The sequence below is a fragment of the Streptopelia decaocto genome (genome assembly GCF_964273445.1).
Source record: "Streptopelia decaocto genome assembly, chromosome: 22".
In the NCBI taxonomy this organism is placed as follows: Eukaryota; Metazoa; Chordata; class Aves; order Columbiformes; family Columbidae; genus Streptopelia; species Streptopelia decaocto.
The window spans coordinates 2,838,006-2,853,477 of NC_138677.1; the positions used below are offsets into that span (position 1 = coordinate 2,838,006).

General features: G+C 52.6%; 1 protein-coding gene across 1 annotated transcript in view; it reads left to right on the forward strand.

Moving 5' to 3' along the window:
• Positions 1 to 14,656, forward strand: part of MYO1D (myosin ID) — a 144,584-nt gene extending 129,928 nt beyond the window's left edge. Inside the window, exon 22 of the mRNA XM_082070698.1 lies at positions 13,915 to 14,656. Coding sequence (XP_081926824.1) covers positions 13,915 to 14,071 — 157 coding nt within the window. The 3' untranslated portion in view covers positions 14,072 to 14,656. The remainder of the gene's footprint in view (positions 1 to 13,914) is intronic.
• Positions 14,657 to 15,472: the final 816 nt, after the last annotated feature.

Consider the following 15,472-nt stretch of genomic DNA (forward strand, 5'->3'; position numbering starts at 1 on the left):
AACCCCTGACACTCTGGGAGTCTGTGATTCTGTGATTCTGTGTCTCGAGACGAGGGATTAATTTGCCATTTGGTAGCAGCCATCCCCTTCGAGCCGAGAGCAACGGCTCTTTTCCCTGAGATTATTTCCCCGTGTTGGCATCTTATCTTGTCACTGCAATGGCTCTTCAGAAAAAATATGGGAAGCCTCTTGAAATGATGTGAGAGCCTTGGAACAAAGAGTTAATCTATTACCACTGGAAGCATTTGCTTTGCAACTCATTTTTCCCCGTTCGCAGCTCAGTTTTTCGATTTATCACAGAGAGCAATGTGAAAGATTTAACCGGTAAGCCCAGAGGAGGATGGAAGCTGATTAGAAACTGGAGCAGGGGAAGATATTTTTGCTCAGCTGGAGTGACTGCAGCAAAATAAATTAACGCTGAATGCCTGAGCTGTAGATATTCCATTTGTTAATGGCTTTAGCTTTGCAGGCATTTGGTTGATGTAGCAAATTTCTCAGCGCCATGTGCAAATCTGCTGATTCCTCCGAGTGAAATATGGAAGCATCAACTATTGATAATTCTGCCCATTTCAAGATGGATATGGCAGCGCTCAGCTCGCCACCGTTTGGTACCTCCTAATAGCATTCGCTATGGCTCGGGGAATGGTGCTATTTGTCCTGGGGAGTGATTAGAATCCCTCTTAGACTGGAAAACTAAAAATATATGATGCTGTGTCTTAGAATAACTCCATTTCACCAAACTTGCCTGTATTTGGAGACATTTACACCGGAGCACGAAGCCTTGGAGGTCGCTGTCTCCGTTTTCCTACGGCGTGGAATCCCCGTGCGGTGTTTGCAGTGGAGAGGAGAGGAAAGGGACCCCAGGGCGACGGAGGATCCGAGTTGTTTGGTGTGAAGGCAACATTGTTGGAGCCGCTGCAAGGCAAGATAGGGAGAGGGGTCGATTCTCTTGCAGCTGAGGAGGCCAACTGTGCCAGGCGGTAATTAAAAGCGTTTGGCTGTGCCTGGTAACGAGTCTGCGCGCTAAAGCTCGCGGCCCCGGCCGCTCGGGAACAAACCCGCGTTTATTCCAGCGCCGAGGGCTCCGGCAGCGCCGCTGGCGGGTGACGAGCTGCCGGCTCCGCCGTCCCTCCGCGGCCTTTCCGTCCCCTCCATCCAAACCATCTCTTGCACCTTTCCTGGTCCTGGCCTTGCCGAGAGCTGCGCGATGTCCTGAGGTCGTTCAGCACCCCGGCTAATTGGGAAGGGACATTTGGAAATCAGAGACTGCGATTCCCCGTACTGAGGAAGAATTCCAGGTCCAAACAGGAGGGTTTTGCTGTTTCCAGTAGGTAGCTGATGATAAATATTTGAATATGTACATCCCCATCGTGTTTACATAGGTGTTGTCCTCCAAGAGTCATATAATACCCTGAAATGAAAATTAAATGTCGCTGCCATGCAAATGCAAATGGGAATACAGTGGGCAATGGCAATGTGCATTTCCCTCCAAACTTTTCATTTCTATCAGCAAAGATCTTTGTGTTTATGCCCCATGGGAGAGCATCTTCCGCATGATGCAACAGGGTTATTTCAGCGATTTCTGCAAATCCAAACTTCTTGTTGAACGCGAGGCAAAGGAAAAGCAGAAATAGGTCAGGTATTTCAATACGGCGTCGCTGTCTCTCTGCACAGCAAGTTGCCTTTTTTCCTGCCGGTGTGAATTGTGCTAATGTGTCGGTGAATAAAGACGGGAGAACAAAGGGAAGCAGAAGTGCCAGCGTTTTAATGCTGGGATTGCAGCTTCAGAGCCCTTTACTTCGCCAAAGTGATACCGAGACCACTCTGGAACCTCTCAGCAAACGCTTTGGAAATAATGAAAACCAAATTGACTGCTCAACCTCTCAGAATACATAAAAACCCACTTAAAATCCTGCCTGATGTTTTGCAGTGACATTAAAAATTGATTTCCCGGCATAGCCGAAGTCCCAGTTCTAAGAAGCGTCCTTGATGCCATCATGAATCCGTAAGATTACGGAAAGACAGTGAGAGTTTGGTGCTCTCAGGAATCATCTGGCTTGAAATGTATAGAGGGAGGCTGCCTGGAATCATTAGTGGCAGGGTGATATTTTGAGCTGGGTTCTTTGTTCCGGGGGCGCCTGTGGCTGGTACCAACTCCTGGCAGGTCTCCTGTCACGTCGGTTTAGGCTCATCCGGCTGCTCGTGGGCCTTGGAGAGGACGTTAGGAATCCAGAATTGAATTGCTCTTTCTAAATACCTCCATGGTACCAGAAGGACTTTGTTTCATGACTTCTTAAGTGTCTTTCTTTTCCCTATGATATAGGGATGGAGGCTGCTCCCAGCCCTGCACAATCCAACCATCCTCTTTCGTCCTTCCTCCCATTTCCCCCTAAATTTACCCAGCTCGTGGTTACCTGCCGCACTTACCGCTCGTCTTCTCTTTTCTGTAACCCAGATTCTCCTTAATGACCAACCGTCCCCATCTTTTGGGCACCCTGTGCTGGGAAACAGAGCCCAGACTTCCTAAGACTTTCAAACAAAATAGCATCGCCGGGGAAGTTTGTTGTAGATGAGGAACATCAACGTCTGACACCCCGAGAATGATCGTAAATCTGTCCAAACATCACCCCTAAAATACCCCCTGCCTGTGGGGCTGGGCTGATAGAAAATACACCCAAATACTCCGAGTCATTCTGAGATCTGGGTTCGTGTTCCTGAGGCTCCAGTGGATTTTCCAGTAGCACCAGCCCTGCCATGATCTGCTCCCAAGCTTCGCTCTGACCTTCTCTTCAATATAAAGCCCTTTTTTAAGCCCTGTGTACTTGCTTGATCTCCTCAGGTTCCTCCCAAAGGCCCCAGGAAATAAGAGGGAAAGAGCAGTTGCGTAAAAAGCTAAAACCTGGACGCGATGATGGAGCGATGGAGAGGTCGGTGCCCTGAGCCACCCTGACTTGTCACCCTTCCTCTTCCCGTCCGTCATCCTCAGCCTGGGGATTCTTTCCCGCTTTGTTCCAGCGCATGTTTTAAAGTGACTTTGGTTTGGGAGACACCAAGCAAACATGGTGCTGCCCGCAGTGTCCCTGCTGCCACCTCCTTCCCCATCGATCAGTTCAGCACAAACCCAAGGGATGGAAAAATCACCCTATTTGAGTGATTCTTCGTTAGACCACAGCGAGAGGCGTTTTTAACAGGAGGGAGACCCCCGCGAGGCTCCTCACCATCAAGCCTCGTTAACGGAAGCATGATTCAGCTTCCTCAGCTAAAACATCGCGGTGTGGATGCCGGGAGAGGAGGAACCGTGTTCCTCGCTGGCGTAACGCCGGGATAACCTGAGCACACCCCACCTCTGCGCTCGGATCGAAACTCATGCTTTAGCGTTCAGGAATGAGCTGGTGGGTTTGGGGCTTGATAGTCCCGGTACTGGCGGCCTAAATCACGGGGGAAACGCTCGTCTGTGGGGCCGGTTGCCCATGAACTCGAGACATTTTATCAGGCGCTGCGTGATCAAAATCTTGCTTCGCGTGGGGAGGGTGAACAGGAACGTCGCTTCTCTCCAGGAGAGAAAACGGCACAAAACCACCTCTTTTTCATGGTGTTTTTTCTATCCCCTGAAGCTTTAGCTAATTTCTTCTCTTTTTCTCTTAGGAAAAAGGAGACAAATGTAGGTTTTCAGAGCAGCTCTGGAAATAGAGAGGCAGGATTAAGCACAGCTGTTCCAGGTCAGAGGAGCCGAGGAGGGGAGACGTCTCTGGTGCCGGCAGAGCAAGGTCACCCCGGCGGCCAGAGCTGCGGGCTCTGGTTGTTTCACTGTTGCTACTGGGCAGAGTGGCCCAGGAGACCGGGAAGCCACCGGCGTTTGCACATAATGTCACCTCGTCCTGCGCTAACTAGGTCACGGTGACACCCTGCCGGCAAGTCCCGCGTGCCAGCGGTGAGCGAGATGCTCCCGAGCAAACTAAAATCCCTCCGAAAAGGGAATTGCTGCAGAATTGGCTTCTCCAGGGGTTATCCGGGGTGCGGAGAGCCGCAGTTACAGGCAGCACTAAATGAACCCGTCTCTGGTTGCTCTGCATCAGCCCTGGTTGGCTGGCAGGAGCGAAGCATCAGATGGGATGATGAATCTCCCGGTTGCTATAGCGACCGAGAGCTAAAAGCGGCCGGTCCCTCTCCGTCGCCCTCCCCTTTTGCTAAAGCGAAGCCACAAGCTCGGCTTGGCCGATGCCGCCGGTGGGTTCTGAGCACCCGGCAGGGGCTGTTCCCCCCGTTAAATCCCCGGTGTGCGTGGAATATGAGGCTGCGGGGCGGGAGGACGGTGCCAGGGGACAGCGACAGCCTTGGCGTGCGGCACCGCGGGGGTGTCACCAAACCGGAGCTTATAGAGCCGTGACGCCTCTCGCTGTGGTCTAACGAAGAATCACTCAAATAGGGTGATTTTTCCATCCCTTGGGTTTGTGCTGAACTGATTGATGGGGAAGGAGGTGGCAGCAGGGACACTGCGGGCAGCACCGTGTTTGCTTGGTGTCTCCCAAACCAAAGTCACTTTAAAACATGCGCTGGAACAAAGCGGGAAAGAATCTCCAGGCTGAGGATGATGGATGGGAAGAGGAAGGGTGACAAGTCAGGGTGGCTCAGGGCACCGACCTCTCCATCGCTCCATCATCGCGTCCAGGTTTTAGCTTTTTACGCAACTGCTCTTTCCCTCTTATTTCCTGGGGCCTTTGGGAGGAACCTGAGGAGATCAAGCAAGTACACAGGGCTTAAAAAAGGGCTTTATATTCAAGAGAAGGTCAGAGGGAAGCTTGGGAGCAGATCATGGCAGGGCTGGTGCTACTGGAAAATCCACTGGAGCCTCAGGAACACGAACCCAGATCTCAGAATGACTCGGAGTATTTGGGTGTATTTTCTATCAGCCCAGCCCCAGAGGCAGGGGGTATTTTAGGGATGATGTTTGGACAGATTTAGGATCATTCTCGGGACGCGGGGACACGACCCGGCGTCCCCGCGCGTGGGGACAGCCCTTGTGCCACCCCCCTCGGCCCCAGACCCGCACGTTTCCCCCGGCTCCGCTGGCAGCGACAAAGCTGAGCTTGTGCCTTGGCTTTAGCAAAATACCCTCCTGCTTATTGTGTCTGCGTCGAGGGGAAACAAAAGGGCAACAGCAGCGCTTTTCCACCATAACGCACCATCAGCTGTTTAACCCACTGTTTGATGCTAGAAAATTGTCACCCCTTATACATTTGAGTGGGAAAACAGTTGGATAATCCCATATTTATTGTGCTTCCCATCAGCTCCCTGCACCTCACACTCTTGCAGGACTTGAATAAATCCATCCCAGATGCCTGAAAGGTGCCGGATTCCCTTTGAAGTTTTTTTTTTTTTGGAATTTCTTTCTTAAACTTCAACAATTGAAGCAGCGGAATTTTCTCGGCATCTGCTAAACAGGCCGAGAGCATCTTTGGAGCGGCGACATTGCAGATGTGGCCCCAGCAAACACGGGTGCGGTGGGTTCAGCCCCCTGGGTGACCGGAGCCAGAAATAAAATATAAGGAAAGACTTTTGCTGCTTCTCAGCCTGCCCGGAGTCGAGATCTGTGACGTTCTAAGTGGGAGGCGAGTCTGCGCTCATCTTCCTAAGTGCCTTTGTTTTATTTATGTGCCGGTGCGTTCCTGATGCCGGATTCTTGGCATAACCCCGTCGACGAGCCGACGTTCCGCTCCTACTCCAGCCAAGGGCTTTGAATCATATTTTTGGCGTCGCGGGCTCCAGCGTCTTGCGGCCGCGTTTGCTCCTCCTAAAGCAGAAAGGAGAGAGCTGACTCTCCCGAGCTTTGCCAGCGCTCGGAATAGCTGAGAAAATATTAATATGACTAATTGGAGAGTGGAGAAGAAGCTGTGGTTTATATATTGGTCCTGCAAGCCAGGCAATGTGCTGATGTTAACTGGGTCAGTTTGGGTGGGTGAAGGCGAGCGCACACGTCGCCAAACTGCGACTTGTATCCGTCAGCCTCAAATAAATATCTGTGTTTCTCCAAACCCAAGTGGGGTGAAAACGGAGCTGCAGAGCCCACCCTGGGCAGGGCGAGGATGTTCCGCAGCCGTTTCGGACCTAACAAGATCCTCCGCTGTGCTGAAGTCTTGATGCAAAACGCACCATTTCAGCCATGGAGAGAATGCGAAATCTGCTGGATTTTGCAGGGGATTTAATTCCTATCGTATCAAACCACATAGTCCTGGCTCCCCGGTGCTGTGGTGCCGCCTTCTCCACCCCTGCTCTGCAATTCGGAATTGCAGGAGGAAATAAAAGATCTAACGCACTGCGTGTGCTTTTTCTTTTGGTATTTGAAAGCCGCTTTGTTGATGAGATTTCCTGGGAAATACCCTATTTAAGTGAGTGCACGTTTTTCACCCACTAAAGCACTGACCGGCTTTTAGCGAGCGCCTCGGAAGGGACAAGTGACAGCAGGCGTCGGATGCGGGTGACACGAGGGGAGGAAAGAACAAAGACGGAGGTTTCTCCTTTTGGAGATGGATTCGGAGCCCCGAGAGGAGCAGAACTCGGGATCCCGATGCCAGGCAGGGAGGGGATTAATTAAGAGCGTGGTAACGAGATCAGGGTATGGCTTAGAGCTGAGCTTAAGTGCCTAAAGTGCATCCTTCCCACCCCAAGGTCCAGCATGGAGACACCGATCGTGTCTGAGTTGGGGTCGGGAGAGCGTTCACCCCCGTTCGGCTGGATCATGAAGCTTCAATTAGTTTTTGTTCCCTTTCTTGAATTTCATGCGATATGAAATAATTACAATCCCTTTTTATTTCAATCCCATTTCCCAGGGATGGAGGAGAGGGGGCATCGGGCGCACCTGCAACGTGCTTGCAAAGCGACGTCTCCAAACCACATTTTTGGGGCTTTCCCCTATAAAATAAAGCAGTTTCGCTGGGACCTGACCCCAATTCACCTACTTTTAGGTATTTTATCAAAACCCGATGAAGGAGACAGGACAGGAGCAGCAGCGCCTGCCCCGTCACCCCTTTGCCAGCAGCACATGAACCAAATGGTTCTGCTGGAAGCGACGGGATCTCTTCCAGCTCGCTGACTTTCTGGCTGGCGAGGACGGATGCACAAATGCCCCAGTTACTTAATACATAAAGAAGGAACCGCAGCTCCCCCGCGCTGCTCCAGGGCCGCCTGACCATGGGTTTGAGGAGGAATAAATGCATTTGAAGGGTGAGAGCGCCAAACATTTGATGGTTCACTCCTCAGCTGGAGGGGAAGGAATATACCTGGATCCGCCACGGGCACATCATGGAAAAAGCCCAACGGTGTCGTGGCAGCCGCTGATTTCTTAGCAAAGTGGCATTTATAGCTCAGACGTGAATAAAAGGAACCGTCTCAGTGCATCGGCCGCACGCCGGAGTCGTAACAGTTGGCTTTGCTTCTGCCTCGCTATGTGCCGTTGGCCACATGTAACGCTTTTCACTGGGGATATACGGATGCTAACAAAGCTTGTTTCTCATTAAAAGGGCAAAAATAGAGTTGCTGACGCAACCTGCGAGCGCGACGTTGTAACACGTGGGCTCCCCAACCAAGCGGCTCTGCGGTTTGCGCTGGTAAATAGATGTCAGCGTGAGCGGCGGAGGAAACCACACGAGTCTGAGCCAGAAGAGGTGGAAAGTCACTTTGTACGTTGGGTTTGCAGCGGGACGGTGTGCGGCTGCGGTTTGGAGCCTGCTCCTCCTCTTGCAGATTGAAAATTTGCTTTACAAAAGCGCTTCTTCCAGCTTCTGGGTGATTTGCCTGAGCTTAGGCCACAAGGTACAGCACGGTATGAGAAACACACCATGAACATTTGCTGGTTTCAAGGCTGAAGAAGATTCACGGTACCGAGTGTCACTTGATTGCAAATAGTGTTGAAAAATGGTACAGCAAGAGACATGTTTAACTCAACCGACCTTTCTTGATGTTCAAATGCCTGGGGGGCTTGGTCTGACCTCCGACTATGGAAAGTTGCGTTTTAATCCTGACTCCATATCGAGGGTTTAGATTGCGGGGTGACAATAAAACCCTGGCAGATGGATTGTTAACCCCCCCTCCCCCACACTTCCCCCTTTTTGCTCCTCCCTCTCCCCCCTTCCCACTCAGGACAGGCCATCGGGAGGGAAAGAAGGACAGAGTGAAGAGTTGGAAACATTTAAAATGTTTTACTAATGCTACTAATAAGAATAGAAAATAATACAAAATATACAAAACCAATCTTGAAAGTCTCAGCAACTGCAGAGCCGGCACCCAAAGTCCTGGACTGGACTCTGCAGCCAAGCGGAGCTGGATTCAGTCTCTCACTGGCCTCAGTTCGCAGGGACGACCAGCAAGGTCCTCTCCTAATGTCGCCATAAGCAGAAGGGAAAAAGCAAAGGCAAAAGGGACGAGATCCTCGTGATCTCCCACTTTTATATGAAGTATTCACGTGAATGGAATGTTGGTCAGTTTCTTGATCACCGGTTTCTCGTTGCCCCTCTCGCGAGATGTCCATCCGTGCTTATCAATAAGTTTGCATTCCATTGCTAGGTTTACCAAAACATGTGTCCGGTTCTCCAGGAAAATGCAGTTAATATGAAGGCTTTAGCTGACAGGCAAAATCACTGAAAGAGAAACTTGTTTTTAACAAAACCAGGACACTCCAGGTCTCCTTTATTCATGTCTGACTTCTCTATAGCCTGTCTTTTCATCACGTTGATCCATCTTCATGTCTAATCCCCGCCGAGACCACCCGATCCACCCCGCGACGCCAACAACCCTACGTCTCTAAAAGCAACTGAGGTTTGAGCAAACATCCTGTTTGTCTCGTGCTGTGGCCGTGCGAGACCTCAGCGAGGCTTTCGCAAGGCGGCTTCTGCAAACCCCTTGTGGTTGGGGCCGTTGCCGCGTCTCTTGGGTGCACGTGCGAGCGATGGAGCCGACGCTGAATGAGCGTCGCGCTCCCACCACGCGGCTCCGGCCCCTCCGATCCAGCTGCTCGTGAGTTACGGGCGGAGAGGAATGATCTGCACCCAAAAGGGGGGCTGGGTTAATCCCCTCACCCCGGGTTTGTTGGCAACCGGCTGGACGGATGGGATGTTCCTTTGGTGCTAATACAGCCCAGCAGCAGCGTGAGGAGGCAAAGAGGACATTAAATGATTTTCTCAGGCACACAGGATGGTAAATCACTGCTTTGAACCTGTAGCGACATGAGCCAGGGTGTTTTATTAAGAGCTGTGTGGAAAAGGGGTTTTTCTCCCTCTGACGGTCAACTAAAGAAGGATGATGGTGCCAAGGAGCCACCGGGGTGATGCTGTCAACATCATCCCAGCCTTACGGAGGGAAATTGATGCTCCGAGAGTGTAAATGTCGTCTGGAAGCACCTCGGATGCTCTGCCCTCCTGAGAGCGGAGGGGACGCTGGGGGTCCTGGTGGACAACAGGATGACCATGAGCCAGCACTGGGCCCTTGTGGCCAGGAAGCCAATGGTACCTGGGGTGTATTAGAAGGGGGGTGGTCAGTAGATCGAGAGAGGTCCTCCTGCCCCTCTACTCCGCCCTGCTGAGACCTCATCTGGAATATTGTGTCCAGTTGTGGCCCCTCAGTTCCAGCAGGACAGGGAACTGCTGGAGAGGGTCCAGCGTAGGGCAACCAAGATGATTAAGGGAGTGGAGCATCTCCCTTATGAAGAAAGGCTGAGGGAGCTGGGTCTCTTTAGTTTGGAGAAGAGGAGACTGAGGGGGGACCTTATTAATGTTTATAAATACACAAAGGATGAGTGCCATGAGGATGGAGCCAGGCTCTTCTTGGTGGCAAACAATGATAGGACAAGGGGTAATGGGATCAAGCTGGAACACAAGAGGTTCCACTTATATTTGAGAAAAAACTTCTTCTCAGTGAGGGTGGCAGAGCCTGGCCCAGGCTGCCCAGGGGGGTTGTGGAGTCTCCTTCTCTGCAGACATTCCAACCCGCCTGGACACCTTCCTGTGTAACCTCATCTGGGTGGGATGGACTCCATGGGGGGATTGCACTGGATGAGCTTTTGAGGTCCCTTCCAATCCTAAAGATACTGTGATACTGTGACACAGCGACACAACACACGCACCAGGTTTCAGCACAGCCTTTGTGCTCATTGAGAACCCAGATGTCCTATTTTTGTGTCCATTTTAGGGTTAATTTTCACTATGGTTTTTCCGCCGAGCCCCAACACCCTCAGTATCATTGTTCTGCAAGTAGCAGAAACCCACGAGTGCTCGGACGAGATAGATCAACCCCCTCCCTGCCAAACACGCCGCCTGTTCGGACCCTCCTGCAGGAGACACTTATCTGTTCCAAAAATGCCACCTGTTGTAGCTCAGATACATAAATGTTTATTCCCTATGGTATATCCAACGTTGTGTTAGACCCTGCTGCGTTTTCCCCACCTCTATGCCACCCAGTGAGCACCGAGACTGGAACAATCCACAATCCATTGCCTGAAAAGCTTTTAAACCCCCCTCAAAATCCCCAGTGTCACTGTTGGTCTCTTTGGCCGTTGCGAGGAGGCAGAGCCTTGAAAAGCGCCTCTTTTTAGCTTTCTCTCTGCTCCCTCAGTCCTTTCTTCACGCAGAATACAGCTGCTGCTTTTCCCCTTTCTTTTTTAGAGCCTCCCTTCATCCGCGAGCCTTTGCATTGTGATTTTGGCACTGCTGAAGCCCCTCGAAGGCTGCACCCGCTATCAGATGAGACCGTGGCGCTCACTTACATAAGGTGTTACCGCTTCTCCGTATTCTCCATCCTGCTCCTTCCCAATGTCTTGTTGGCAGCTGCGCGGCCGCTCGAGGCCGTTCAGTCCGACGCCTTTCCAGAGAGAGGCCTTGATCTAAACCCTACAAAGGTTTGATTGGTTATAAAGATCCCCCCCGGGATACATCCCACTCACTTTATTACCGCCCAGCCCTCGTCTCACGCTGCGGCGCGTGTTCGGCCTCATTTAAATCCCTCTGGTTTGTTGCCATGAAAATCAGGCGCTTGCTGTACTCGCCTTTGCCGTCTTCTACCCCAATTTTCCCTTTGAAAAATGCCTGATTTCCCGCTCCGTGATCGCTTTAGCTGTCTCCATAGGCAGCAGCACCTCGTTTCATCTGCAGAAATTGCCCGTTCCTCCTGTTTTCCCCACCTCTGAGGATGGGGCCGCATCCCCGGAGCCTCCGCCCGGGCTCGGGTACCACCGACCTGTGTTCAGCATCTTCCCGGCTCCCCAGGGAGCTCACGGCTCCAAATAACGAACTTTCATGCCTATTACAGCTCCATGCAAGACATTCCAGTTCACCTGCGTTTGCTCTTAAGCATCTCCTATGCTCAACATTTATTTAGCAATGCATTTCTTTAACTTTCTAGCCTTACATCGCTTTCTTCACGGATCTCTGGCTGCTCTTTCCCTCCGCTGTTCTGCTCCCCATCGCTGATTTGCGGCACCGATGCGGCGCTGACAGATGTCTCCGGCCATTTACGCGCTGCTTGGCTTGTGTTTTCCCTGAGGTCTGAGATGAAATGCTCAGCCAAAACTCCCATCTTTCATGGACCAGCGCTCAGAGTCGGCTCTTCTCTGCTTGTTGCCCTTTTGCCGGTGTTCACCCAAGTGCCGGTGCAGCTCCTGCTGGATTTCTGACCATGCTTTGCCTTTGGGATGTGGTTGTCCCATACACATGATGCTCACAGGCACACGTGTGCTCACACCCAGAGCCATTAACGCCTTGGCTGGACTTCCAGGATTACACTGGACCATCTCCATATCTTCATCTCCATCTATCTCCATCTCCATCTATCTCCATCTCCATCTCCACCTCCTTCTCTGTCTCCACCTATCTCCATCTACATCTCCATCTCCATCTCCATCCATCTCCATCCCCATCCATCTCCATCTATCTCCATCTCCATCCATCTCCATCTCCATCTCCATCTCCATCCATCTCCATCTCCATCTCCATCTATCTCCATCTCCATCTCCATCCATCTCCATCTCATCTCCACCTCCGACTCTTCCTTAGGGATCTCAGTTCTGCAGGATGTTGGAGCAGCAGCTCCCCAGCTGCGTTGCTGGGTTAAATCTCGTAACAGGGACATTTGGAAGGTCTTTAGTCGGGTTCACTGGCTGATGCAGGCAGCTGTTTTCTCCCTTTCGGTCAATAAATAAACCATCTCACCCCAGGGCAGCAGCAGCTGCCATCTCCCCTTTTTGTCCCCTGATGCTGATGTGACCGATGGGCTGGAAACCAAACTGACGTTTCCTTTCAAGGTCCCGGCACGTGGAGCTGGCGGCAGGTCCAGCGTCGTGTCCCTAATCCCTGCACAAAGGGAATTGTCCTTGGGATGCCATCCTGCTCCCCCGGCAAAAGGTTTGGAGGCTGAAACCTCTTCTCACATGAAAAGAAGCAACATGTGGTCAGGTGTGAGTGGGAGAAGGGAATCGTAGCTCAAAGAATCATTTTGGTTGGAAAAGATCTTTAAGATCATCCAGTCCAACCATAACCCAACCATAACTACCCTCATCTCCGTGTCTGTTCGACCTCCAGGGATGGTGACTCCACCACGGCCCTGGAAACCCTTGTTTAATGGAAATATCACACAGACCAAAGCTCAGAGCACCTTCTCCAGAGCCCAGGACAACATCAGCTTCACGTCCATGTGTGTTTAGTTGATTCTCCTCATTCCAGCCGGAGCCAGGACTTGGAGACCTTCTTGCTTGAGGTCCCACAGCCACAGGGCTCAGAATAAATCAAGGCCCATTGGATTTCCAGGCCTGGCTCCTGCTTGTGGTCAAAATTCTGGTTCATGACGTTCTTCCCCCCTGAGTCAATAGATTTTGACTATTAACAGCGACAGAACTTTCCTCTTCTTCCCTATAATCTAACGAGGGAGAGAAGGGAAGCGTGGGGTTTATCCCTGGAACAGACACTCGATGCTCAACCCGCTCTGCGGGCACGTGATGGTTGGAATCTCCAACAGGCTCGTTCTGCTAAGACGCGGTAAAAATAGCAAACTAAGCCGGGATTTTAACCTTGACTCGCTGAGGCAAGAGTAAATAAGTCTTAAATACCTGCGACAACGTGAAGACTCGGTGGATTGTTATTGGGACAGCGTGTTCATTGGGTTCGTGTGCTGCTGCCTTGACAGAACCCCCCAAATCGAACACCTTTATGCCGTGCTGCTGCTACAAGGAAAGTCTTTTATGATATAAATCATGGCTTTTATGGCCTTTAGCAAAGGGGACATCCCTGCTGGCCACCCCGACTCGACCGGAGCGGAGGTGACAGCCACCCGTCCTGATGTCCCTCGCTGGTGGTGACCCAAACAGCCAAGAAACACCAAATTGGGGTGGCAGAAACTCCTCATTTCACTCGTGAGCATCACCCTCAGCACCAAAGCCGCGGTCAGGGCTTCAAAAGCCAGGGAAGGGGCTGCAGTGACACAGTTTGGTCCCCGTGCCCACCCACGGCGCTCAGACCCCGGGGGCTGCACGGTCGGTCTGTCTGTCTGTCCAGAGAGGGAGTGACAGACAAACCCCAGCCCAAGCTGTGGTTATTTTAGCTGTTTCGTGCTGCACCTTTAATCTCTGAGCTCAGAGCAAGGGATGTCATCATCTTTACTGGAATTAGAGACGCGAGTGATCGCTCGCAAGGTCACCTGCCCCAGCCCCAGCTTTCGCAGCCTTTGCTTTGCCGTCCCCCATCGGCACCGCCGGCGATGCCGAAGTCCCCACGCGTGGGAGATGGAAACAGGGCTTAACCAAACCCAACACGGGGCTTGGAGCTTCATGCAGCTTGACCACGACCTAAAAACACCCGCATCATGGTCCGAGCTCCGGTAACCACATCCCGTCCTCCCGCCTGCCTCTGATTTGCTCTTTTCATTTTGCTTTGGCAGCGAGAAACGCGCTCTGCAGGTCAGCGTCACCAACCCGGTGCAGTGCAGCCTGCACGGCCGGAAATGCACCGTCTCCGTGGAGACCAGGATTAACCAATCCCAGCCGGATTTCACCAAGCATCGTTCCGGTTTCGTCCTGTGCGTGCCGGGGAATTAGCGGCCCGGAGGATGGAGCTTCCATCGGCGCCTCCCACGGCTCAAGGGGACGAGTCCAGAGACGCTTCAGCCGTGACTTGGGCCTGCGCCTAAAACGGGCTCTAAAGCCAGAGGTTTCACCAAACCCACTTTCAGGAGAAGGTTTTACTACCGCATGCAACGGCGGCTTCAAATAGCCAGTGACCTGTATCCATCGTACAAAACAGGTCAGAATATCAGGAAAGTGCTTCTTAGTCCAAAAAAAAAGCATTTATAGGTACTTACCCCCTTTCCCACATTGATTTCTGGAACCCTCTCCAGTATCCCCTTCTGTGTTGCCTTTTTCTGTGTTGTTTTGTTTGCAATATTATGCGGCCTCCACTGGAGGAGGAACCAAAGAGCGCGGCTCAGGGCGGCTGGGCCTGTGGGAGCCGATGGCGGCAGAACAGGAGCAGGTTTGGGGAGCGGCGCTGGGTTCCCATGCCGGGGACGCTCCGCTCAGAGCCGGATGGACCGTGGACACACTCTGAACTCGCTGCTTTCCTGCCTGGAGCTCATCACCCATCCCGGAGCTCATCACCCATCCCAGAGCTCATCACCCATCCTGGAGCTCATCACCCATCCCAGAGCTCATCACCCATCCCAGAGCTCATCACCCCGTTCCGGAGCTCATCACCCCATCCCGGAGCTTGTCACCCATCCCGGAGCTCATCACCCCATCCTGGAGCTCGTCACCCATCCCGGAGCTCATCACCCATCCTGGAGCTCATCACCCATCCTGGAGCTCATCACCCATCCCAGAGCTCATCACCCATCCCAGAGCTCATCACCCATCCTGGAGCTCATCACCCCATCCCGGAGCTCATCACCCATCCTGGAGCTCATCACCCCATCCTGGAGCTCATCACCCCGTCCCGGAGCTCATCACCCATCCTGGAGCTCATCACCCATCCTGGAGCTCATCACCCCGTCCCGGAGCTTGTCACCCATCCTGGAGCTCATCACCCATCCTGGAGCTCATCACCCCATCCTGGAGCTCATCACCCCGTCCCGGAGCTCATCACCCATCCCGGAGCTCATCACCCCGTTCCGGAGCTCATCACCCCATCCCGGAGCTTGTCACCCATCCTGGAGCTCATCACCCCATCCTGGAGCTCGTCACCCATCCCAGAGCTCATCACCCATCCTGGAGCTCATCACCCATCCTGGAGCTCATCACCCCATCCTGGAGCTCGTAATCTCATCCTGGAGCTCATCACCCCATCCTGGAGCTCATCACCCCATCCCAGAGCTCATCACCCATCCGGAGCTCATCACCCATCCCGGAGCTCCTCACCCATCCCGGAGCTCATCACCCATCCTGGAGCTCCTCACCCACCCTGGAGCTCCTCACCCATCCCGGAGCTCATCACCCCGTCCCGGA